Below are 26,861 nucleotides of genomic sequence, written 5' to 3'. Positions count from 1 at the left end.
TACCTTCACAAATCTTTATTGTGCATTTCAATAGAATCAGAATAGTTGTATTCAGCAGTGTTATGCATCTTCGACTACATCCAGAGGTGTTCGAATCATGTTATATGTTTAGTGCAGGAATGATAAAGTACTTACATATAAAAAAACAAACGAATGACAGCCAATGTGTGCTCACACTAAGCTACTAGAGCACTACAGTCTCTTATAAAACCTGTTAAGCTAATTGATTCAATTGATTTGGTACTGGCACCAAAGCCATGGGGATAAGAGCACTTAAAAAGCATCACAAAAAAAAAACACAAACAAAACTATTGTAACTGAAATCAAAATTCGGATGTCAAATCAATTGTTAAATGCATTGGTTTATTAAATACCTCAGAATTCTCACATTATGATTTTCTGAGCATTATTTTATTATTGGTAAGATTTACAAAATGAACAGAGCTCTGTATTAAATTGGGCTCACAGCATCAGGCACAGAATATATTCCAGACTGATTGAATTGATTCCACATGTCGAGCACAATGATGCAGTGACCTCTGTATAGTTTACGGAGGGAAACATATGCCAGTGGCTAACAGGGGATTGCATGTAATTGCCTTGATAGTTAATCACATGCAGAAAACAGGAACCACAACACCAGTAAACAGGAAGAGGGAGAGTGAGGAAACCAATAGAATGCATGCATAGTTAGAACATACAGCCAACTCCTGGTAAATGCAATAGCATGTCTGATTGGGACTATCTTGAATGCATGCACCAAATCAGAGCATGCAGATTAACAAGCAAGTAAAATAGATATACAGGTATTTGAAATGGGATAGGTGAATTGCAATGCAGTTGAGAGCAGCAGTGGGCTTTACGGCTGGGTTATCTTGACTCCAGAACAGGGTGAATACAGTATGATGTCAAGACCATCTCTGCTGTGTCCAAACACTCCTTCACTGTCAGATTACCACATCCTGTTCTCCTTCTTTCTTCCTGATTACTGGGATGGGACTTACTCCTCCCCACGACTCAGAGAATACAGACCAAGACAGACAAGTTCAAAGACACAGCAGCATCCTCATAGATATGGCCAACAGTCAACACAGGGCACAGCATAGAGTGAAGAGTCAGGGATCAGCCACAGTGGAGAGAACAGCACAAAGATCAGTCATAGGATCGACCAATCCCAGAATTGACCCCCAACCACTTATGGAGATTTGGGAGGTTGAAGAAGTTTAAGCAATACCAGCCTACCATAGCTATTACCATATTGCTTATACATATCACATCCAAACATGTGCCAAGGGGTAGGGTTAGTGGTCTTTTTGAATTGGACAGCCTAGAGAACACACATTCAGTAATAGAAGGATCGTCTTAGGGCCCAGGCACAGTTAGTTGAGGAAGCACCAGAAGAAAGAACAGTCGTTGAATCAGCATATAAACCAAACAGAGGGGAGAGCAGAGGGAACAGTCCCAGAGTCCGAATACAGAGAGAGTGGGAGTGTCCTTGGGAGGAGTCTAACACACTGATTAATGACCCTGGAGTGAGAAACACACACAGGCAGCCAGAGAGTTGGAGAATCAGTTCATCATGCTTTATATTGTGTGACCCTTACTACTGATGTGGCGATGGCTAGAGATCTGCACAGAACTCTCTCCTCTCCTCAATGTAATGTCTGCACCATTGCACAACACTGACAATCCAACTCCCTCTCTGCTAGGGAGAGGGGGAGGGGGTTTGGACAGAGGGCACAGTATGTGACTGTGTGAGAGAGAGACAAAGCTATTGGGTTATTATTGCTATAAGGATTATGCTAAATTCCCTACATTTACAAGTTTAATGGAAGCAGGGCTTGACGCATACATAGACAATGCATGTACATATTTAGTGTGAGGTGCTCAGACAGTCAAACTGTGTTCAGGTGGGTCAGAGGGGTGTCTGGCCGGTGGTGGTCACTCCCCCAGCCCTTTGAAGGCCTGCAAGTGCTGGCTGTAGCGGAAGGAGGTGTCCCTGGCTGTTTCAAGCTGCTTCTCACACCACAGAATCAGAGCCTGGCGTAACAACTCCACATGAGTACGGTGGAACCTTGCTATCTGGAACACACACACGCCACTGAACTTTAGAATAAATAGAACAGAAAATACATTTCAGTCAAAACTCAGCAGACAAAAAGCAACAGTCTGTTGTATAAGAGCAGCTGATAGGAGAGGTGAGAGTCAGAATGAAGTGAACATTGGAGGTGAAAGACAGCAGTCCAGTGGGCTGTATGTACCTCCTGTTTAGCCACTCCAGATACATGATCAAACTCCTTCTCAGCTGCCACCTTCAATTCATCCATCTGAATCAGAAAGGAAAATACATCACCCACACAGCGCAGAACATAACACAGTTTCAGAAATATTAGTCAATATACAGTCAAGTCCTGATAAGTGAACATTGGAAAAATTGTAAAAAACTGTTTAATTGTATTGCAGTTCACCAGTACCAATTCAATTATATTTTTTACTGACACATCTTTATGCAAGAATGACAGTCTCAAACCATATAAGCAGTTGGCTCTAGATGAGAGAGCACTACTGACACCTGCTTGACCTATGAGGAACAAGCAGTGCCTGATGTGTCCCCATCTGTGTGAACAAAAACACTTACAGCAGCTTTCTTTACAGGCTTGGCTCGCTCTGCATTCCCGCTGGCTGTTTCTAGCTCTACAAGCTTACAGGTCCTCCTGTACAGCATCTCCTACAAAACACACTCAAATGGCTCAAAGATCAACCTTATTTATCCATAAAGATAATATTTAATAACAACTTTTTATTTATACATTTTTTATTTAACCTTTATTTAACAACTAGACAAGGCAGTTAAGAGCAAATGCGTATATACAATGACGGCCTACACCGGCCAAAACCGGACGACACTGGGCCAATCTATAGGACTCCCAATAATGGACGGTTGTGATACAGCCTGGATTTGAATAAGGGTGTCTGTAGTGACGCCTCTAGCACTGAGATGCAGTGCCTTAGACCGCTGCACCACTCAGGAGACCTTTAATATCAACAATATGTGTTAAGAGTTTCCTGTGCAATTTGTTATGTCTATGACAGCTGAATGGGTTGAGTTTTTTCCACCATGACCTAATACAAACTGTGAGCACTAACACTAACACCGAACAATGTTCTTGTTCACCAATAACTGAGCAGCTAACACTAAGGCAAGGAGTTTTTCCCAGTCAGGTCATGTAGACAGGAAAAACTCCTGGCCCTAGTAATGAAAGATGATGTCTGACCTTCTCTGCCTCTTGGCAACGAGACTCCAGATCCAGCCCCAGCCCCAGAGTGCTCAAGTTGTTCTCAGCAACACTCTCAAAGTTTCTCTGCCCACAGAGAAAGAGACAAACATAATAGTAATGCATGTGTGGTGAATCAAGTGAAATAACCTCCCAGTCTTTTTTTCCTTCAAATTTTTGATGTTTGGTCAAATGTATATTTCCACAGGGTGAGGATGCCATTTTACCTTGATTGAATCTATGACCTCAGACAGCTTGACACATATCCTGCAAGATGAAATAGGGGAATAGGTGAGTCCCTTTAAAAACAGCCCCCCATATACAGTGGGGAGAACAAGTATTTGATACACTGCCAATTTTGCAGGTTTTCCTACTTACAAAGCATGTAGAGGTCTGCAATATTTTATTATAAGTACACTTCAACTGTGGGAGACGGAATCAAAAATCCAGAAAATCACATTGTATGATGTTTAAGTAATTAATTTGCATTGTATTGCATGACATAAGTATTTGATCACCTACCAACCAGTAATAATTGACAGCTTAGGATAGAAAACACTCTAAAGTTTCCAAAACTGTAAAACTATTGTCTGTGAGTATAACAGAACTGATATTGCAGGCGAAAGCCTGAGAAAAATCCAATCAGGAAGTGACTCTTATTTAGAAACCTCTGCGTTCCTATGCGTCCCTTTTGAGCAGTGAAAGGGATATCAACCAGATTCCTTTTTCTATGGCTTCCCTAATGTGTCTAGTGTCACAAGACATAGTTTCAGGCTTTTATTTTGAAAAATGAGCGTGAGTGACAACATTGCGTCAGCTGGTGGCTCTCAGAGTGATATGTGCCTAATAGACAAATGCGGCCATTGTTTCTCTCGCTCCTACTAAGAAGCCAACTGACCCGGTTGATATACTGTATTATCAAATATATATTTGAAAAACACCTTGAGGATTGATTATAAAAAAATGTTTGCCATGTTTCTGTCGATATTATGGATCTAATTTGGAATATTTTTCTGTGTTGTCATGACCGCAATTTCCGGACGATTTCTCAGCCAAACGTGAAGAACAAACGGAGCTATTTCGGCTACAAAAATAATCTTTATGGAAAAATGGAACATTTACTATCTAACTGGGAGTCGCGCGAGTGAAAACATCTGAAGCTCAAAGGTAACCGATTTAATTTGATTGCTTTTCTGATTTTCGTGACCAAGCTGCCTGCTGCTAGCTAGGCATAATGCTATGCTAGGCTATCGATAAACTTACACAAAACATAATTTCAAAATCTGAGATGACAGGGTGATTAACAAAAGGCTAAGCTGTGTTTCAATACATTTCACTTGTGATTTCATGAATATGAATATTTTCCAGTAATATTTTTTGTCCGTTGCGTTATGCTAATTAGTGTCAGTTGATGACAATTCTCCCGGATCTGGGAGCAGTAGTTCCAAGAGGTTAAAGAAGTTACAGGTCTGTGATCTGAACCAGAAATCTTGCTTGTTTGTAGGTGAACAAATACTTATTTTCCACCATAATTTGCAAATAAATAAATTAAAAATCTTCTTTTTTTAAATTCTCATTTTGTCTGTCATAGTTGAAGTGTACCTATGATGAAAATTACAGGCCTCTCTCATCCCTTTAAGTGGGAGAACTTGCACAATTGGTGGCTGACTAAATACTTTTTTGCCCCACTGTATGTGTGTATATATATATATATATATATATTCTTTATCCTATTGTTTAATTCTGGCAGCCCCACTGCATTTAGGGTCGAAAGCCCAACTTTGAATACCTCTGGTTTATTCTATGTAAATGTAGATATGACATCTATGGTGTGGTTCACTCACTTTGAGAAGGCCAGGACAGCAGAGTCTTCTTCCTGCTCCACACAGAGATGCAGAGCGGTTGAGAAGTGTCCACAAGCCACTGCTAGTTCTGGGGAAACACACATGGTTAGCAACAGCTGCAGAAACCACAAACACATGTAACTTCTAAAACTTTGTTGAGCCACAACACAACATGTGCCACCACACTCGATCGCAACCTCACTCTGACTCAAAATGTCTTACTTTGTTCTGTCAGCACCACATCAATGAACCTCTGGAAAAAGAGAAGATATAAGAGGGGCTGCAGACAACCAAAACAGGCCAAGAGAGAGAGAGAGGAGGGTACAGAGCACAAACCTCTGTTGCTGATTTGAAGCACCCAGTGAGGGTTAAGTTGTTATCACGTTCAGTCTGAAAAAAGTCATCCACATCCTGGAGACAGAATGGAATGTACTGATTCACTTCGGACAATCTGACAACACACACATCTTCTCAACACTTTCAGCTATTGTGGATGTTGTGCTGAACACACAGTATTGTCTGGTCAATGTATGGATGGATGTGATGGGGTTAGATCTTGTTTGTCCTTAGAGTGACATGTGGAAGGTGCAAGGTTTAGATTGTCCAGAATATTATACTGAGGTACCTTGTGGCCCTCCTTCCTCATCCCTTCCATGGCCTGGCTCAGGCGATTGAAGATACCCTTCCTCGCCCTCTGATGACCTGGGGGCTGGAGCACACACACACACACACACACACACACACACACACACACACACACACACACACACACACACACACACACACACACACACACACACACACACACACACACACACACACACACACACACACACACACACACGAAAGGGACAGATTAAGGGTACGAGTAACTCACTTCATTACATTGAATCAAACTTTATTTGTCACATGCGCCGATTACAACAGGTGTAGACCTTACTGTGAAATTCTTATTTACAAGCCCTTAACCAACAGTGCAGTTCAAGAAAGACTTAATAAGAAAATATTTACCAAATAAACTCAAGTAAAAATTATAAAAAAGTAACACAATAAAATAACAATAACGAGGCAATATACAAGGGGTACCGGTAAAGAGTCAATGTGCGGGGGTACAGGTTAGTTGAGGTAATTTGTACATGTAGGTAGGGGTGAAGTGACTATGCATAGATAATAAACAGCAAGTAGCAGCAGTGTACAAACAAATCAATATAAATAGTCCAGGTGGCAATTTGATGAATTGTTCAGCAGTCTTATGGCTTGTGAGTAGAAGCTGGCAAGGAGCCTTTTGGTCCGACACTTGAAGCTCCGGTACCGCTTGCCGTGAGGTAGCAGAGAGAACAGTCTATGATTTGGGTGACTGGAGTCTGACAATTTTTTGGGCTTTCCTCCGACACCACCTAGTATATACAGTTGAAGTTGGAAGTTTACATACATTTACGTAGGTTGGAGTCATTAAAACTCATTTTTCAACCACTCCACAAATTTCTTGTTAATTAACAAACTATAGTTTTGGCAAATCAGTTAGGATTTGCCATTAAACAGCTTGGAAAATTCCAGAAAATTACGTCATGGCTTTAGAAGCTTCTGATAGGCTAATTGACATAATTTGAGGTGTACCTGTGGATGTATTTCAAGGCCTACTTTCAAACTCAGTACCTCTTTGCTTGACATCATGGGAAAATCAAAAGAAATCAGCCAAGACCTCAGAAAAAGATTGTAGACCTCCACAAGTCTAAAATCAAATCAAATCTAATTTTATTTGTCACATACACATGGTTAGCAGATGTTAATGCGAGTGTAGCGAAATGCTTGTGCTTCTAGTTCCGACAATGCAGTGATAACCAACAAGTAATCTAACTAACAATTCCAAAACTACTGTCTTATACACAGTGTAAGGGGATAAGGAACATGTACATAAGGATATATGAATGAGTGATGGTACAGAGCAGCATACAGTAGATGGTATCGAGTACAGTATATACATATGAGATGAGTGTGTAGACAAAGTAAACAAAGTGGCATAGTTAAAGTGGCTAGTGATACATGTGTTACATAAGGATGCAGTCGATGATGTAGAGTACAGTATATACATATGCATATGAGATGAATAATGTAGGGTAAGTAACATTATATAAGGTAGCATTGTTTAAAGTGGCTAGTGATATATTTACATCATTTCCCATCAATTCCCATTATTAAAATGGCTGGGTCAGTGTCAATGACAGTGTGTTGGCAGCAGCCACTCAATGTTAGTGGTGGCTGTTTAACAGTCTGATGGCCTTGAGATAGAAGCTGTTTTTCAGTCTCTTGGTCCCAGCTTTGATGCACCTGTACTGACCTCGCCTTCTGGATGATAGCGGGGTGAACAGGCAGTGGTTCGGGTGGTTGATGTCCTTGATGATCTTTATGGCCTTCCTGTAACAACGGGTGGTGTAGGTGTCCTGGAGGGCAGGTAGTTTGCCCCCGGTGATGCGTTGTGCAGTCCTCACTACCCTCTGGAGAGCCTTACGGTTGAGGGCGGAGCAGTTGCCGTACCAGGCGGTGATACAGCCCGCCAGGATGCTCTCGATTGTGCATCTGTAGAAGTTTGTGAGTGCTTTTGGTGACAAGCCAAATTTCTTCAGCCTCCTGAGGTTGAATAGGCGCTGCTGCGCCTTCTTCACGACGCTGTCAGTGTGAGTGGACCAATTCAGTTTGTCTGTGATGTGTATGCCGAGGAACTTAAAACTAGCTAGCCTCTCCACTACTGTTCCATCGATGTGGATAGGGGGGTGTTCCCTCTGCTGTTTCCTGAAGTCCACAATCATCTCCTTAGTTTTGTTGACGTTGAGTGTGAGGTTATTTTCCTGACACCACACTCCGAGGGCCCTCACCTCCTCCCTGTAGGCCGTCTCGTCGTTGTTGGTAATCAAGCCTACCACTGTTGTGTCGTCCGCAAACTTGATGATTGAGTTGGAGGCGTGCGTGGCCACGCAGTCGTGGGTGAACAGGGAGTACAGGAGAGGGCTCAGAACGCACCCTTGTGGGGCCCCCGTGTTGAGGATCAGCGGGGAGGAGATGTTGTTGCCTACCCTCACCACCTGGGGGCGGCCCGTCAGGAAGTCCAGTACCCAGTCTGGTTCATCCTTGGGAGCAATTTCCAAAAGCCTGAAGGTACCACGTTCATCTGTACAAACAATAGTATGCAAGTATAAACACCATGGGACCACGCAGCTGTCAAACCGCTCAGGAAGGAGATGCGTTCTGTCTCCTAGAGATGAAAGTACTTTGGTGCGAAAAGTGCAAATCAATCCCAGAACAACAGCAAAGGACCCTGTGAAGATGCTGGCAGAAACAGATTAAAAAGTACCTATATCCACAGTAAAATGAGTCCTAAAATCGACATAACCTGAAAGGCTGCTCTGCAAGGAAGAAGCCACTGCTCCAAAACCGCCATAAAAAAGCCAGACTACGGTTTGCAACTGCACATGGGGACAAAGATCGTACTTTTTGGAGAAATGTCCTCTGGTCTGATGAAACAAAAATGGAACTGTTTGGCCATAATGACCACCGGAGGGAAAATGGGAGGCTTGCAAGCCGAAGAACACCATCCCAACCGTGAAGCACGGGGGTGGCAGCATCATGTTGTGGGGGTCAGAAAGTTAAAGCTTGGTCGCAAATGGGTCTTCCAAATGGACAATGACCCCAAGCATACTTCCAAAGTTGTGGCAAAATGGCTTAAGGACAACAAAACCAAGGTATTGGGGTGGCCATCACAAAGCCCTGACTTCAACCCTATAGAAAATTTGTGGGCAGAACTGAAAAAGCGTGTGCGAGCAAGGAGGCCTACAAACCTGACTCAGTTACACCAGCTCTGTCAGGAGGAATGAGACAAAATTCACCCAACTTATTGTGGCAAGCTTGTGGAAGGCAACTCAAAACATTTGACCCAAGTTAAACCATTTAAAGGCAATGCTACCAAATACTAATTGAGTGTATGTGAACTTCTGACCCACTGGGAATGTGATGAAATAATTAAAAGCTTAAATAAATCACTCTCTATTAATCTGACATTTCACATTCTTAAAATAAAGTGGTGACCCTAACTGACCTAAGACGTGGAATTTTTACTAGGATTAAATGTTGGGAATTGTGAAAAACTGAGTTTAAAAGTATTTGGCCAAGGTATATGTACACTTCCAACTTCAACTGTAGGTCCTGGATGGCAGGAAGCTTGGCCACAGTGATGTACTGAGTTTTATGTACTATCCTCTGTAGCGCCTTACGGTCAGATGCCGAGCAGTTGCCATACCAGGCAGTGATTTAACAGGTCAGGATGCTCTCAATGGTGCAGCTGTAGAACTTTGTGAGGATCTGGGGACCCATATCAAATCTTTTCAGTCTCCTGAGGGGAAAAAGGTGTTGTCGTGCCCTCTTCACGGCTGTTTTGTTGTGTTTGGACCATAATAGTTTGTTGGTGATGTGGATACCAAGGAACTTGAGTCTCTCGACCGGCTCCACTTCAGCCCCGTCGATGTTAATGGGGGCCTGCTCGGCCCGCCTTTTCCTGTAGTCCCCGATCAGCTCCTTTGTCTTGCTCACATTGAGAGAGAGGTTGTTGTCTCTGACCTCCCTATAGGCTATGTCATCGTTGTCGGTGATCAGGCCTACCACTGTTCTGTCATCAGCAAACTTAATGATGATGTTGGAGTCATATTTGGCCACGCAGTGGTGGGTGAACATGGATACTACAATGCAAAATAATGCCATTGTCAGACAATCATCTCCTACATTGACACTTCATTTTGAGAAGAGCTGACTATTACATTTACATTACATTTAAGTCATTTAGCAGACGCTCTTATCCAGAGCGACTTACAAATTGGTGCATTCACCTTATGACATCCAGTGGAACAGCCACTTTACAATAGTGCATCTAAATCTTTTAAGAGGGGGGTGAGAAGGATTACTTTATCCTATCCTAGGTATTCCTTAAAGAGGTGGGGTTTCAGGTGTCTCCGGAAGGTGGTGATTGACTCCGCTGTCCTGGCGTCGTGAGGGAGTTTGTTCCACCATTGGGGAGCCAGAGCAGCGAACAGTTTTGACTGGGCTGAGCGGGAACTGTACTTCCTCAGTGGTAGGGAGGCGAGCAGGCCAGAGGTGGATGAACGCAGTGCCCTTATTTGGGTGTAGGGCCTGATAAGAGCCTGTAGGTACTGAGGTGCCGTTCCCCTCACAGCTCCGTAGGCAAGCACCATGGTCTTGTAGCGGATGCGAGCTTCAACTGGAAGCCAGTGGAGAGAGCGGAGTGACGTGAGATAACTTGGGAAGGTTGAACACTAGACGGGCTGCGGCGTTCTGGATGAGTTGTAGGGGTTTAATGGCACAGGCAGGGAGCCCAGCCAACAGCGAGTTGCAGTAATCCAGACGGGAGATGACAAGTGCCTGGATTAGGACCTGCGCCGCTTCCTGTGTGAGGCAGGGTCGTACTCTGCGGATGTTGTAGAGCATGAACCTACAGGAACGGGCCACCACCTTGATGTTAGCTGAGAACGACAGACTATAATAAGAGGAATATGACTGTTTAGAGAAGAAAGAGAAAGGCCTGTTAGAGAGACCTGGAACAGGATGTGGGCTGAGAGATAGGCGGTGCTGATGGTCCTCATACAATCCAGTCTATTTCTATGACTACTGTTACTCATACAGTACTGAAATACCATTATCAGATTAGCAGAGTTAACACTCACAGGGGGGAGGTGTATGTCAAATGCTGTTTCTTTTAACACTTAAAACACACTGAACAAACAGTCTATTTTGGTTTACAGCATGCTGTATATCTCTCAACATCAGGACACAGTAGTCATGTGGACCTCAGTGCCTGATCACCTCTTTCCTTCAAATCACTGCAGGTAGTGGGGTATTTAATGTAATGGAGACAAACAACTTACAAAATAAATCAGATAAGGTGTACGCAAAAAACAATATACACCACGTACACTATACTGTATGTGCTGTTGAAAGATAAAGTAGAATATATTGCAGATTAAAACAGTACATCTGAAGAATCACAAGCACAAGATGCGTTACTTGTTGCGTTTATCTGCTGTATTTATCAAGACATTCATTTAACTGTCCGTTTGTGTAACAGACAGTGCCCTTGCTTCGCTGTTAAAAGTAAGAGCTTAACATTTCATTTGATCATCAGTGCAACTGCAAAGGATTCTGTTATGAGGCACTAGTTGCATATTTGATTGCCTACAGACACAGTACATGCAGAATCCTGAATTTGAAACGTAATCTAAAGATTTTTACACTGTGCATTTGCAAGCTGTACTCTGTCAGGAACTAACAACCCACAGCAGGAGATCACTGCCTACACAGGCCAGTCTGTGCTCCTGTAGTGGGCAGTAATATTAGACATGTGTATATACAGTGTATATGATAAGACTAAGTAATTAGCCTATTCAAATGTTTATCTGAGACCATAAAGATAATTAGCAATATGCAAGAGACTACAGTTGAACCATGTGCAATTTAGCTGACTAAGATCAATGAATGGTCATGAGAAGTGAATATCAAAGCAAGTATTATTTAATAACTTTGCAAAATTAATGGGTTCACATACAAGCCATAAAACTTAAGTTATGAGGCAATACTGACATTAACAAAGGATTATTCTCGGCGTATAGATTGTAAAGTTAATTTACAGGCAAACATGGACAAAGAGAAGCTTAGTAGGCCAGAGTCCTAGAAGCCTAGGATACTGGATACAGGATAAGAGAGAAAACAAATGCATGTCATTCCATTTATAACATCTGAAGGTGTAACCTTTCAACCAAAGACCAACCACCATTGACCAATCAATCAAACTATACCAAGTTTACAGTGTCACCTGACCACCAAGGCCCAATCTCCACAGGGTGTCACAGCATTTAGAGGCTAGTGTGGGGGATGAGACCAATGTAAATATGACAGAATTCATGATAGGAATATAATATATATACATCAGAGTTATCCTCAGTGAACAAGTGAACAAGTTTCAGATGGAATAATACTATAGTATCCATGTATGCAAAGTGTTATGTTTGGGGCAAAACCAACACATCACTGAGTACCACTCTTCATATTTTGAAGCATGATGGTGGCTGCATCATGTTATGGATGTGCATGCTATCGGCAAGTACTAGGGAGTTTTTGGGGGGGATAAAAATAAACACAGTAGAGCTAAGCACAGGCAAAATCCTAGAGGAAACCCTAGTTCAGTCTGCTTTCCAACAGACACTGGGAGACAGATTCACCTTTTAGCAGGAAAATAACCTCAAACACAAGGCCAAAAATACACTGGAGTTGCTTACCAAGACAACGTTGAGTTGCCTAGTTACAGTTTTGATTTAAATTTTCTTGAAACTCTATGGCAAGACTTGAAAATGATTGTCTAGTGTTAATCAACAACAGAACTTGACAAATTTTAAAAGAATAATGTGCAAATATTGTACAATTTGGATCTTAGAGACTTACCCAGAAAGACTCACAGCTGTAATTGCTGGCAAAGTTGATTATATCATCTATTGACTCAGGGGTGTGAATACTTATGTACATGAGATATTTCTGTATTTCTTTTCAATAAATGTACCAAAATGTCTAAAAACATATTTTCACTTTTCATTATGGGGTATTGTGTGTAGATGGGTGAGAAAAAAAATAGATGTAATCTATTTTGAATTCAGGCTGTAACACAACAAAATATGGAATAAGTGAAGGGGTGGCAGGTAGCCAAGTGGTTAGAGCTTTGGGCCAGTAACCGAAAGGTTGCTAGATTGAATCCCCGAGCTGACAAGGTAAAAATCTGTCGTTCTGCCCCTGAACAAGGCAGTTAACCCGCTGTTCCTAGGCAGTCATTGTACAATCATTTAGATTTGAATTATGGGCGTTTCAGGCCCCGAAGTGAACAGTAATTGTACACTCATAAGGTCGACCAAAAACGACCAAAAACGAGAGCTGAGGGGCTTACTCTGCTAATTTATCTTCCAGCTTCACATGGTCTAAAGTCAGAGATAGACAGAACTCTATCAACCCAGAAAAAACAGGGTGAAGATGTTTAATATTCCTCTCAAACCTCACCAATGAGATCAGGAAGATTACATGTGTAGAATCAGTGACACTCAAAACATCCGACTCATTGTTAAAGGTAAACCATTGATGGGTTTTAGGCTGGGTTTCTGTACAGCACTTTGAGATATCAGCTGATGTACGAAGGGCTATATAAATAAAATTTGATTTGATTTGATGATCATAATCTCATCATTTTGGCAAATCAACACATACATGATGTTATCACAAAAGTCTCTATACATCAGTGGTCACCAACCTATTTTGATTCAAGGTCACTTTCGCAGTCAAAAAGAAAGGCAAGATCTACCGCTCAGATTTGTTTTTTTAAACATGACTTTTAAAAGATGATGTTAACCTAATAAAAACAGTTCTGTAGGAATGAGGTTTGTGCAGTAAGTCTAATACATTATCACAGCATATTGTCTATATGCCTGGCCTGCCAATGTTGTTCTTCCAAGACCATATTACTCTGAACAAAAATATAAAACCCAACAATTTCAAAGACTTTTGTGGCAGTTCATAAGGAAATCAGGCAATTTATATAAATTCATTAGTCTCTAATCTATGGATCTTACATGACTGGGAATACAGATGCATCTGTTGGTCACAGATGCCTTAAAAAAGGGGTGTGGGTCAGAAAAACAGTCAGTATCTGGTATGACCACCATTTGCCTCATACAGCGAGACATCTCTCGCACAGAGATGATCCCGCTGTTGATTGTGGCCCATGGAATTTTGTCCCACTCCTCTTCAATGGCTGTGTGAAGTTGCTGGATATTGGCGGGAACTGGAACACGGTGTCGTACACGTCGATCCAGTGAATATGCAGGCCATGGAAGAACTGGGACATTTTAAGATTCCAAGAATTGTGTACAGATTCTTGCAACATGGGGCCGTGCATTATCATTCTGAAACATGAGGTGATGGCGGTGGATGAATGCCACGACAATGGGCCTCAGGATCTCGTCACGGTATCTCTGTGCATTCAAGTTGCCATCATTGTTTGTAGCTTATGCCTGCCCATACCCATCGCCACAAAGGGGCACTCTGTTGGGGGCGGCAGGGTAGCCTAGTAGAGTGTTGGACTAGTAACCGGAAGGTTGCAAGTTCAAACCCCCGAGCTGACAAGGTACAAATCTGTCGTTCTGCCCCTGAACAGTCAGTTAACCCACTGTTCCTAGGCTGTCATTGAAAATAATAATTTGTTCTTAACTGGTTAAAAAAAAGTTAAATTAGTTTAAAGGTTCACTTCGGGGCCTGAAACGCCCCATAAATTTAAAAATTTTTTTTTAAATCTGTTCACAACGTTGACATCAGCAAACCGCTCACCAATACGATGCCATACGCGCTGGCTGCCTGGTACAGTTGAAACCAGGATTAATCTGTGAAGGGCACACTTCACGGTTGGATCTACTGCCAAATTCTCTAAAACAACGTCAGAGAAATGATCATTAGATGGAAACAAACCATGACGTCAGCGTCCAAGTCAGATTTCTAGAAAGAGTTTCTGACTTGGAATTCAGAGTTGGATAACTGTTAAACTGTTTTTCCCAGACGGATCTTCCTTTTTTTCATAGTTACCAGTTGTCTTCAACGCATTGAAGCCTAAGATTTCTGAGTTGTTTTGAACACTGCATTAGTCTCAGAGGAGGGAGAGAGAGAGAAGCAGAGGGGTCCACCTCTCACGGTCTTTGCTCTCTCCTTTTCCTCCAGTGAGACTGACCAGAGAGAGGGTACAGTCTTCCACCTGATGGTGAAACTCGAGTCGCATTGTATCTGCCTCATGCACAAATTCATGTTGTTCCTATGACCAGAGAAAGTGAAATACTCCTCCATATTAAAATAGACATGATGAGCTGCTGACAATAATAAAACACAGAGCTGTCGATACACTTGTCTACTCATTCATTGCAGCTGCATTGAGAGTGGAAGTAGGGAGAAGCGTGCTGATCAGGGCTCTGTGCAGGCCAGTCAAGTTCTTCCACACCAATCTCGATAAACTATTTATTTATGGGCCTCGCATTGTGCACGGAGGCATTGTCATGTCGAAACAGAAACATTACCTGTCAGCAATGGGTGTGGCTGAAATAGACATTATTACTATTTTTGGCTCATTGCCATGTTAAACTATTTCAAAACTATTTTAACTAACTACACTAATGATAACTTCCTTGGTTAGGAACAGATCAACCCACTACCACCAAACACTCAACAGATCAACCCAAAGGACACGCCACTACAAATGTAACAAATTCACCTCAAGGTTAGTACAAACTGAAATTCTACTATATGAGCTAGATATTCTAGCAAAAACCTTACATATTCATACTGTATATCTGTCAAAAGTTACATTTTCACTGCTCTGTCTGACAATCTCAAATGATGTTTCAACCATCAAATTATATCTGTAATAAATCAAATGACCAAGCCTGCTCCTTTGCTGTAGCACTCATGCAACTTCCCCTGCCATCTCAGCTACACTGACATAACATGTTCATGCCCAGGAAGGAACTCAGGGGGACTTCAGGAGAAGCTCAACCTTCATCCTCTGACCCCAATACAATCCTCTACATCTTACTGTCTGTTCTACCAGTCATACTGACCATCGCTAGAGTGGCTCTGTACATATACAAGAGGAACAAAGGTACTTCTTTCACACACAGTTAAAACTGCTAGATGAAAAATATTGTTGTCATTGTTATGAGTTCAGATAGTGAATCCCTTTGACCCCTATGGAAGAAAAACACAGAGAAGAAAAATAGTGGGAGCCAAACAGGAGGAAGGCAAAAAGAGGAGGTAAAATAATGCACGTCACATTACACTGAGAATGTTACTGAATTAAATTGCCTCAGTTTCAGTGGAAAAATCAAGCCTTGAAGTAGTATTATATAGTAGTAATGATTAATTAATGATGGAGGTGTGCAAGTCTCATTGTATCTCTTCTCTAGGATGATCCCTCTGCATTGTACTCCACAATTTGACAGAAACACTGCTGTTGACGAAAATATGTTAGTGTAAGAGAATGTGTGTGCGCTAGTATAAACTTTAAATAGGCCTCGTGGGAATTAAAATAGTTCAGCGCACGCAGTTTCTCTGAATGTATCTTGTGTTTGTAATTGTCCCTCTCTATCGGAGAATCTCTCAGTGACATACTCCACCATCGACCACATGAAAGGAATGCGGAAAGCAGCAGTAAGTCTAGAGAAGTGGAGAAACAGAGTACGCCAGCATCAAGATAGGCAGATGCTCCTACAGCCCCTATACAGTAGGCCTACAACTGGCCAGCCTTATACTGCAGAGAGATCTCATATTGTGTCCAGTATAATGTGGTTTTATCTGACACACTTGACTGTAAATATGTTTCACTCTCCACCTCAGTAAGACAAGTTTTGTGCTGAGCTGTTCACAGGAGATCAGATGTTAATCAACCAAACACTCTAGAGAAGAGATGTGTAAGATTAGTGAAGTAACAAGAAGACATGTTTGTCTGTGTGTGGCAGAGACACACAAAGCGCCTTAAATGGCTGTAAGTTGACCTAGTTCCTTTTTTATATTGCTGTTGTGCAATTATTTTTTGATCTGTAAACTTCTTTGAAATAAAAAAGGAGAACTTCAGACATTTCTTTCAGCCAGTATCTTTCTGACAAATATCTGGTGCACTCTGAGCAATTCGTCTTTCCACATTGACAACATAAAAACAGACTAAAAAATGTTGTGTCACAGACAACAATCTCTGCGAATACAACCTCAACCTTTTGTCAAAACCAATTAACTACTTTCTCTTTGGTGTAATGAGGAAATCACACATTGTGAAAATCAGTCTAACAATGACATCGACTGAAGCTACTCTTTAGTGCAGTGTGTGAAATGTTTCTGAGGTCTGTTCTCTTGCCCTTGTTTAGATACAGACAACATTGTCATTTGTCAAAGTCAGATCCTACAATGGTCTACTTCAGCACACTCCTATAGACCCAAATCAGACGGCCATCTATCTACAGCTTCTTAATAAATTGTAATGAAACAGGAAGGGAGTGCGGCTCGAACCTTCAGCTTTCTGGCCCGTAGCCCTGTGGAAATCAACTGTGCCACAGAAGCATGCTCGAGTCGATATCCACGCTTATAAAGCATGGTCACTACAACATCTTGGCTGAGTAAGATCATGTGTTTTTGACACGTCCTTATGTTTCTACAACTTCGTTGGAGTCGATCTGTGGTAAATTCAATTGATTGGACATGATTTGGAAAGGCACACACCTGTCTATATAAGATCCCACAGTTGCCAGTGCATGTCAGAGCACAAACCAAGCCATGAGGTCGAAGGAATTGTCTGTAGCGCTCCAAGACACGATTGTGTCAAGGCAAGGGGAAGGATACCAAAAGAGGTCTGCAGCATTGAAGGTCCCCAAGAAAACAGTGGTCTCCATCATTCTTAGATGGAAGAAGTTTGGAACCACCAAGACTTCCTACAGCTGGCTGTCCGGCCAAACTGAGTAATTGGGGGAGAAGGGCCTTGGTCAGAGAGGTGACTAAGAACACAATGGTCACTCTGACCGAGCTTAGAATTCCTCTGTGGAGATGGGAGAACCTTCCAGAAGGACAACCATCTCTGCAGCACTCCACCAATCATGCCTTTATTGTTGAATGGCCATACAGACGCCACTCTTCAGTAAAAGGCACATGACAGCCCGCTTGGAGTTTTCCAAATGGCACCTAAAGGAATCTCAGACCATGAGAAACAAGATATTCTGGTCAGATGAAACCAAAATTTAAACCTGGCACCATCCCTAAGGTGAAGCTTAGGTTGTGTGGATGTTTTTCAGTGGCAGGACTGTGAGACTAGTCAGGACCAAGGGATATATCAACGGAATAAAGTACAGAGAGATCCTTGATGAAATTCTTCTCCAGAGTGCTCAGGACCTCAGACTGGGGTGAAGGTTCCCCTTCCAACAGGACAACGACCCTAAGCACACAGCCAAAACAACTCAGGGGTGGCTTCGGGACAAGTCTCTGAATGTCCTTGAGTGGCCCAGCCAGAGCCCGGACCTGAACCTGATTGAACATCTCTGGAGAGACCTGAAAATAGCTGTGCAGTGACGCTCCCATCCAACCTGACAGAGCTTGAGAGGATCTGCAGAGAAAAGTGGAAGAAACTTCCCACATACAGGTGTACCAAGCTTGTAGCGTCATACACAAGAAGACTCGAGGCTGTGATCGCTGCCAAAGGTGCTTCAAAAAGTACTGAGTAAAGGGTCTGAATACTTATGGACATGTGATATCAGTTTTTAAATTTTAAATAAATGTGCAAACATTTCAAAAAATCTGTTTTGCTTTGTCATTATGGAGTAGTGCGTGTAGATTGATGAGGGGAAACAAATATTTAATCAATTTTAGAATAAGGCTGCCTGAATACTTTCCAAATTCACTGTATGTAGCCAATGGGCAAGGGCCCTATGCTGATAAACTTTACTGATAAACTTTGTGCATAAACTGTTTGCCAGTCTATTAAACAATGTGTGGAAACTCAATTATCCCTAGTTACTAAATGAATCATGTTACAAAGTACAAGACAAACAACTGGAGCTGGCCAATTGGAAGCCAAACAGGTCATTATTGGTAAAGACACAGGTCAAACACATGGAGATGATTGGACTCAAACTGAACAGGAGAGGATAGGACATTGAGAAAAGGGTAGGATTAAACAGATGGAGAATGAAAAGAGGGTTTTGTGGTAATAACACACCTCTGAGCTAGTGAGGAAGTTCTCCAGGCATTTGTTCTTGCTGAGCGTGGTGTGTGCTGCCACCTGCTGGAGATAGGTCTCCAGTGCCATGCAGTACATACGCCAGTCCTCCCCCATGGCCAAGAAACCTACACAACAGACCAGTGAGACAGCCAAATCTTTCACTTCAAACCAATATAAAAACATGGGTATGGCCACTCATACAATATCAGACAAGAAACTGACCAATACATAACGCTGTAGAGTTTCATTGGATGTAAGTTATGCATATTTAAAAAAAAAATGTTTTTCACATATTAATGATACAACATAATTATTTGTAACAAATTATCAAAATAACTTAATATCTGTTAATAAAACACATTGTTAGCAAGCATTGATAAATATCTGTGTGATGTCAGGTACATTGGGTCAGGGCTGTAAGCGATATATTTGTTGACAATACATACCAAGTTGTTTCAGAACTTTGGCTGGTGCATTCAACTGAGGCTTGGCTGGTAGAGGAGGAAACTAGAGAGAGAAGTCACAGTGGTATTTTTTTCATGAGGCTTGAATTCCCAATGTAATGGTGTATAGCCTACATTGAGCTACATTTTGAAATGGTTTGAGCCCTGAATTGGCTGACAGCCGTGGTATATCAGAGAATGCAGAGTGTGCAAAGCTGTCATCAAGGCAAAGGGTGGCTACTTTGAAAAATCTAAAATATATTTTGATTAACACTGTTTTGGTTACTACATGATTCCATATGTGTTATTTCATAGCTGACGTCTTCACTATTATTCTACAATGTAGAAAATATAAAAATGAAGAAAAAACATTGAATGAATAGGTGTGTCCAAACTTTAGACTGGTACTGTATAGTCACTGTTGAAGCTTATAGGTTTGCTAGTTAGGGTCAGTGTCAGGATTCGATCATGTGTCAGGTGTAGGTAGGAAGAGGTGGGATACGAACAATGACACCCAGTATCCCAGGCACCACCTCCTGAGAGAACAGACACTGCTGCAACCACTGAAAGTCCTCATGAGTCCTAGCCACATGGTATTCCCCACTGCCTGACAACTGGGGGACGGACAGACAGACAGACAGACAGACAGACAGACAGACAGACAGACAGACAGACAGACAGACAGACAGACAGACAGACAGACAGACAGACAGACAGACAGACAGACAGACAGACAGACAGGCAGGCAGAGATACAGAGCAGAGAGACAGAGAGAACATGTCACAACAGTCAAACAGGAAACCAGTGCATTTGGTACAGTATTCATGCACGCCATTGAAAACCTCCTGATGCTATAGTACATGTGGACACAATAACAGGCACTGAGAAAAAATACTAACTTTATAGTCACTGTATCCAACAAAGGAAATAAGAAACTGACCAATGTATAGTATATACCATAATTGTGCACTATACTATTACTGAATGACTTCAGTTAATGGCTATCTTCAAGGCTTTAAGGTCCCAATGACTGGGGTTCTGACAATCAGTCATTCTCCAAAATAGTGGCAACATTACGCTGCAAGACCATTTAATTTATCTCTGAACACTACTTACCTTCTGGGATATGACTATGAAGGTCAGTGCATCCCCGTCTCTCACGGCCTCAGTGACCCGGATAGTTTGGGCACTCACACTAAGTGACCCCTCTCTAGCCTCCTCCTGAAATCAACAACAATCATTTCTGTCAGACTCCAAACAACACCAGAAAGTATTCATCATGAGACATGGTTATTGCTACAACTATTGAATGTCATTTAACTTAAAGTAGCTTATCATCCTGCACATGCGCTGATAAATGTCCATTATTACCACACCCTCACAAATGTACACTTTCAGGTTTACAAAAACATCAGCATTCCAATACTTGCAGTATGATTAATTTTAGCGTTTTAAATTCTCTTCACAGCTAAAACGTAAAATGCATAAGGTGTGTCTCTGGCAGACAGCCTATCACATGATGACCAGGAACCGTAGATAAACTGTCTAATCAGACTACAACATACTACACATCAGACTTACCATCATTTTCTAACTACTGTATGTGCAGTCACTCCCCCAACGTCTTTAGTGTGGTGAAACTGTAAATTTGATACAAATATAAAAGCACAGATCCTTTGTCTCCTAACGGCAGCGGTGCACAAACAGAGACACACTAACTACTGAAGAGGCACAGGATTTCCTTTAGGTCAAAGTGCAGGAGTGAGAGGGGGAAGAAAACAGCCAAACCAAAGAAAATGCTGGTGCAGGGAAAAACAGAGAGGGGAGTAACAATGTGTTACTGAGTAACTCATATGTCTGGACCACGGCCACACCCGTACAGGAAAGATAGGAGAACTGACCATAGAGTTCCCCTCAGTCAACACTACAGACTGGTAAACTACTGGAACTTATTTTGGACCATAAAAGTAGCACAGCTCATTCAATAGTATATAACGTTTCTAATGTCCAGTTTATACTATGGAACACAGGTGGTATGTGCTGTTATGTGACAGAATCAACACCAGACATAATCAATGTAAGGGCACTGTGACTTTATTGCACATTCAACCCATCTGACTGAAAACATTATATGAGCCCATGAAAATAGATCATGCCCCCTCACACACTTCCTCAACACTGCTGTCTGTATGTGTTTTCTTCCAGCAGAACTGCTGTCCCTCTTGCTCCCCAAACCCCTCCGCATGGTCCCACAGCCCCATCTGGCTAGAGGGATCCCCCGAGAGGTCAAAGAAGCTGCTACCCAGGAAGGCCTGATACTCATGGAGGTCATCCTCATCCTCTCCCCCCAACTGGAAGCTCCAGGAGTCCCCCACATCCTCCAGAAAGGGGTCCTCATCCATAGTCAGGCCCTGGAACAGCTCCTCCAGGTTAAAGTAGAAGGAGCCTTGGCCCCCTCCATCCCCGGCCCAGTCCTCTTTACCCCCATCCTCCCCCTCAGTCTGGAAAGCCTCATGACCCATCTGGTCATACCGCATCCGTTTCTCCTCGTTTGAGAGCACCTCGTATGCTTGAAGTGGAGAGAGGAGCACTCTGTTACCATAGCACTGGCAGCTCTGAAGTCTTTCAGTCCATTCACTCACACAATTACCCAGAACACATTGCTACATTACCTGAGCTTAAAACAGGTAGCCTATTCTGAAAGTTTAATGTGGTGTTTTAGTGGTCTGAGTGCAGTGCAGTATGAGACAAAACAATCTGCCTCTGTTGCAACCAATACCTCCAGACACACTCTTTGCAAAGAATGTCAGCTTTATCTTAAAATTATCAAGATATATTAGCACATACAAAGACATATTTTATTACATACAGTACTATATATATTCAGCTCTTACTGATCAAAGAGAGAAAAATAAAGTTGTGAGCCTAGGACCTTACCTTCAGCGATCTCCCTGAAAATCTTCTCTGCATTGGGACTTTTGTTCCTGTCTGGGTGGTATGTCATGGCCAGTGTATGGAAGGTCTTCTTGACCTGCCAGTCAGTGGCAGACTGTGGAACACCCAGCACCTCATAGTAGTCTCTAGTAGTAGCCTCAGAGTCACAGGGCCATAGGAACACAACACACCACAACGAGCCCAGTAGCAGCATCCCAGAGGAAAGATGTTGCATTGCATATACTGTACCTGCTGCAGTGAAGACATGAAGTCTAAGAAAAACTGTTTTTCAATGTAACACACACAGTTAGTTATTCTTCACTGTAACTCTAGTAGGAGTGGTGTCCCGCTCGTAACCACACAAAAGCAAAGTTAAACGTACAAGCTTCATGTCAGCATACCAACAGTGTACATAGGCATATGATGTCTTCAAGCAACACACACCCATTTGCATAACGCTGTATTGGGGTATAAATTGTATACACACAAATGTTGGTATCAAACTAGGCTATTCATCAAAATGTGGATTCTCTGCTTGCACTAGTTACATGGCTTGCTAATGCTTGCATTAGTAGCTAGTAAGCTAATAGCATGCCAGGTCTAGTAAATAAGCAGCAGCCACGGTCGTGTTCAAATTCGTGTCCCTCCTCGGAATATTTAGAAGATTATTTTTGACAAACTACATACACACCAAAGTTCAGCTGGTACCTCCTAAAAGATTAGTGCAGCTATCAATTAGGCATTATAGGCTATAAAGAACCACCGCCAGCATCTTGTTCATGTTTTACAGCTGCACTGTAAATATCCCCGCCCACAATTTATCCAGGCAGGTACAGGGTCACCTGTCCTGTCATCCTGCAAACCCCGTCGTGTCTGAATCCCCCACCAGAGGGCACTCTGTTGTCATCATCAGCGCAGACGCTGTATCTCTAGTGTTGGTTTTGACAAACATTTTTTTACAACCATAATCTCATTGTTCTATTTGTTGTCCTCCAATACATCCAGTAAATGGCACAAAAATCTGCCAGACGGTTTGTGAGAACATGTTGGATCAATAGAGGTAGAAATGGTTCTGACCCCCCTTCTCTGGGGGTTGTGCTTTGAGTCTTTGGAGGACCGACCCGGAGTGTTCAACAACATAGCAGGGACAATAGTCAGCAAAGAGAATGTGTTGAGAAAAGCCAGAGGAATTAAGTCTCAAATGATACGTTAGCCGTCTCACATTCGTAACAGAAATCCCACCAGCTGACATGGAAAGTAGATAATACATCGTTTCTTCTGCGTAAAATACTTCTCCTCGAGGCAGCATTTTGGTAAGTTCCTGATGGCTAATCATAGGTAACGTTAGCTAGCTAGCTTGTTAGCAAACTAACGATAGCTAGCTCTATAATCAGACACCTTCAACATACTAGTGGAATCCCTGTAGTTTGCTTGCACAATTGTACCATGCTGTGACTTTGCAGCTTGTAACTAGATAACCACGTCGGGTGTTATAATATTGTGGCTATCTAGCCATAACTAGCTCTCATTCGGCTTGCTAACGTTAAGTCGCTAAATAGCTAACATGTTGTTTAGCTAACCAGCTAACTAGCTCGGCTGTAGCGGCTAGCTAGGCTACTACCTCCCAAACAGCCAGAAACAGCTAGCTACAGACAAGACATGTTTAATGGTCCTGTCCCGGTCTTTGGTCTGTATAATTAAACGTTCTATTCACTTCTGTATTTGTCCAATCAATGATTTCAGAACAAGCATTTGTTCTGGCTGATGTCATTGCCTATGTATACATTGATTTAGCTAACTAGCTTGATAACTGTCAGTAAGAGTGTATTTAACTTGATAACACAACCAATTTGACATGTATATTTCAGACGCCTCGGTAGAGGATTGCATTGGTCCGAAGAGCGTTGGACTTACACTCATTATCAGGGAACAGAAAAGGCTGTTGGAATAAGTCACTTGCCCACACACATGAGTGCTGTGTTCCCCTTGCGCTGGGCTGAGCGCCATGCCTGACCGGGACAGCGCCTACCTCTCAGGCGGTTGCAGCAGCGGTGTGTTGGGTACTAGTGTGGGCGAGGAAGGCGTGCCAGGGTCTGGTTTAGGAGGGGGCACAGGAGAGGGCCGAGGGGGATCAGTGGGAGGTGGAGGCAGTGGCTCTGGTTCTGGGGGCATGGGTGGAGTAGGGGCCCTGGGAAATGGGAACAACTGTGGGGGAGGTGGAGCAGGGGGCCCGGGGTCGGGACCGGCCCCGGATGGGGTCTGCAGGGACTTTCTGAGGAACGTGTGTAAGAGGGGCAAACGCTGCCGCTTCAAACACCCAGACTTCAATGAGGTGCCAGACCTCGGGGTGCAGAAGAATGAGTTTGTATTCTGCCACGACTACCAGAACAAGGAGTGCGTCCGCTCCAACTGCCGCTTCGTCCACGGCTCCAAGGAGGATGAGGACTACTATAAGAAGTCAGGGGAGTTGCCCCTCAGGCTGAGGGGGAAAGTGGCGGCAGGACTGGGCCTGTCCCCGATGGACCTCCCACACAGCCGAGGGGAGGTCCCCATCTGCAGGGACTTCCTAAAGGGAGAATGCCAGCGGGGCAACAAGTGCAAGTTCCGCCACGTCAAGAAGGACTATGAGTATGAGCAAGCCAGGGTGGGTGCCGGGGTCGTGATGGGCCCGGGATCCAGTGGGATGGTGAACACAGGCGGGGGGGTAGGAGGTGTTGGGGTGGGTGCTTGTGGGGGCATGGCCGGACTGGTTGGGGGTGGGGGTAACATGATGGGGATGGGCTGTCCCAGCCTGGGAGGCTGCAGAGATCCAGGTATATCAGGGGTGGGGGGAGTAGGGGTAGGTGGGATGGGGGGTTGCCTCTCCATGGCCTCAGGACAGCGTCGTTTTGACAGGGGACCTTGCTCGGTGTACGACTCCCTGTTTGAGAGTGGTCTGTATGAGACAGGGCCCCTGGAGTCCCCTTTGGACCACACAATGCTGCAGCTGAAGAGACGCAGGCTGGAGGGGCTCCGGCTGGACGGGAACGGAGGGGGGGCACTATGAGCTGGGGATGCAGGCGGCCCTCCCGCCTCGGCCCCTGGAGTACAGATTTCTGGAGGAGGAGAACGCCCTGCTGAGGAGGAGAGTGGAGGAATTGAAGAAACAGGTCAGTGTAGGAGACAGGAGATGATCAACAACCCTCCACACATAAATCAACAACCACACATAATACAATGATTCTATTAACCTTTTTAAGATCACTCCTCAAACACCTTAATCTCTTCTTCAGGTGTCTAACCTCATGGCCACTAACGAGGTGCTGCTGGAACAGAATGCCCAGTTCCGGAGCCAGACTAAGGTGTCGGTGATGACCCTGTCCTCCACCCCAGCCCCCTCTGAGCAGACCTTAGCTCCCCCTGTGGGTGCGGTCAGCTCCTACAACCACAGCATCGCCCAGACCCATACCACCCTGAGCAGCGCCGGGCTGCAGCCTCGTACCGTCACCCTCACCCAACAGGACCTAGTGGCCCCCACTGGTGCCCCTACAGTACCCCCATCCAACACCGCCCCACCCAGTGCTCCCCTGCCCCACCTCAACCCAGAGATCACCCCGCTCTCGGCCGCCCTGGCTCAGACCATCGTCCAGGGCATGGTGCCTCCTGTTTCCATGGCACCTGTGACTGTTTCTGTGGCACCGGTGGCTGTATCCATGGCACAGCCTCTACCTTGCATCACTATAAGTCACGCCACCACCCCAATGGTGTCCTACCCTATTGCCAGCCAGAGCATGAGGATCACCACCATACCTCACTGATGCACTCTCTGGCAAACTCTGTCGAACTCTCCCATGGAACTAGAGATGGGGATGGTATGCAGAATGCATCTTTCAAGTTTCAATTGACCCACAGCAACTGACTGACTCGAGGGGCAAAGTTGTGGGGGAACCCTAATACCCACACGCCATAGTCAAAGAAAATGCTAACTTTGATAGGATGACTCTGCCACACACACCCTGCTCTGTGGCAGCGTTAAAGTCAGGTGGTCCTCTGAGGTGACCTCCGACCTTGTTAAAGGTTGGTGTGCCAAACGGCCTTCTTCAAACACAGGCAGCAAAAATAACGACAAACTGAAGATATGTCAGTCATGGCGATATTCAGTTTTCACACATTTGACTGATGTCTTGATTACCAGGGGATTGTGACATTTCCATTAGCTTCTGTTATTTGTTTGTGGATTTTTAATGTGTAATGTTGAAATTTTACATTGCACACATTTGATGGAATAACAACCACAATAAAATGCATCTCCTGTTGTTTTATTGCTAATTAATTAAGTTATCCAGAGTAATGTTATTGTGTGAGGATATGGTTATTGACTGACACACCATCAGATACATTTTTCAGTGCTTGATGCATTGGTATCTTTACCCTAGATTTAATGCTCAAGCTTAAACTCAGCTGAGAGCCTACAAACAAATGCAAGTAAATCATGAAGGGAATAGGTAAGCTTGGAAAAGAAACACCTTTAATAAACATGTTATGGATCATT

At 43.4% G+C, this 26,861-nt stretch overlaps 2 protein-coding genes and 1 pseudogene across 4 annotated transcripts; 1 reads left to right on the top strand and 2 right to left on the bottom strand.

Annotated features, from left to right (window-relative positions):
* Positions 1-21,151, bottom strand: si:dkey-28n18.9 (sorting nexin-6). Its single transcript, XM_046342250.1, has 14 exons — positions 20,978-21,151; positions 20,513-20,617; positions 19,903-20,010; positions 19,400-19,460; positions 18,951-19,078; positions 5,745-5,828; positions 5,456-5,530; positions 5,342-5,372; positions 5,120-5,207; positions 3,503-3,542; positions 3,276-3,362; positions 2,639-2,728; positions 2,262-2,327; positions 1-2,082 (listed from the first exon to the last, which is right to left on the bottom strand). Exons 1-14 carry the CDS (start codon positions 20,981-20,983, stop codon positions 1,942-1,944), a joined length of 1,110 nt encoding a protein of 369 aa, XP_046198206.1. The 5' UTR covers positions 20,984-21,151; the 3' UTR covers positions 1-1,941.
* Positions 15,387-26,861, top strand: LOC124031225 (annotated as a pseudogene).
* LOC124031228 (chaperone protein DnaJ-like) lies at positions 21,469-23,163 on the bottom strand. 3 transcript variants are annotated; one of them, XM_046342252.1, is made up of 3 exons: positions 23,018-23,163; positions 22,334-22,582; positions 21,469-21,965 (listed from the first exon to the last, which is right to left on the bottom strand). In XM_046342252.1, exons 2-3 carry the CDS (start codon positions 22,563-22,565, stop codon positions 21,547-21,549), a joined length of 651 nt encoding a protein of 216 aa, XP_046198208.1. In that variant the 5' UTR covers positions 22,566-22,582; positions 23,018-23,163; the 3' UTR covers positions 21,469-21,546. The 3 variants fall into 3 exon arrangements, with proteins under 3 accessions (XP_046198208.1, XP_046198207.1, XP_046198209.1); XM_046342251.1 differs by having other exon boundaries at positions 23,022-23,161; XM_046342253.1 differs by having other exon boundaries at positions 23,039-23,143.

The sequence above is a fragment of the Oncorhynchus gorbuscha genome, linkage group LG03, assembly GCF_021184085.1.
Source record: "Oncorhynchus gorbuscha isolate QuinsamMale2020 ecotype Even-year linkage group LG03, OgorEven_v1.0, whole genome shotgun sequence".
NCBI lineage: Eukaryota > Metazoa > Chordata > Actinopteri > Salmoniformes > Salmonidae > Oncorhynchus > Oncorhynchus gorbuscha.
Note: the sequence above shows the minus strand (reverse complement) of the source record. Positions and strands in the feature narration are given on the sequence as shown.

Excerpts from the sequence above, each read along its gene's own strand:
- LOC124031228 (XM_046342252.1), bottom strand. The coding sequence starts at position 22,565 with ATGCAACATCTTTCCTCTGGGATGCTGCTACTGGGCTCGTTGTGGTGT. Across the intron at positions 21,966-22,333 it reads TTTCAGGGAGATCGCTGAAG|CATACGAGGTGCTCTCAAAC; the intron begins GTAAGGTCCTAG and ends CTCCACTTCAAG.
- si:dkey-28n18.9 (XM_046342250.1), bottom strand. Across the intron at positions 19,461-19,902 it reads CTGGGATACTGGGTGTCATT|TTTCCTCCTCTACCAGCCAA; the intron begins GTTCGTATCCCA and ends TTCTCTCTCTAG. Across the intron at positions 5,829-18,950 it reads ACTTCCTCACTAGCTCAGAG|CCCCCAGGTCATCAGAGGGC; the intron begins GTGTGTTATTAC and ends TGTGTGCTCCAG.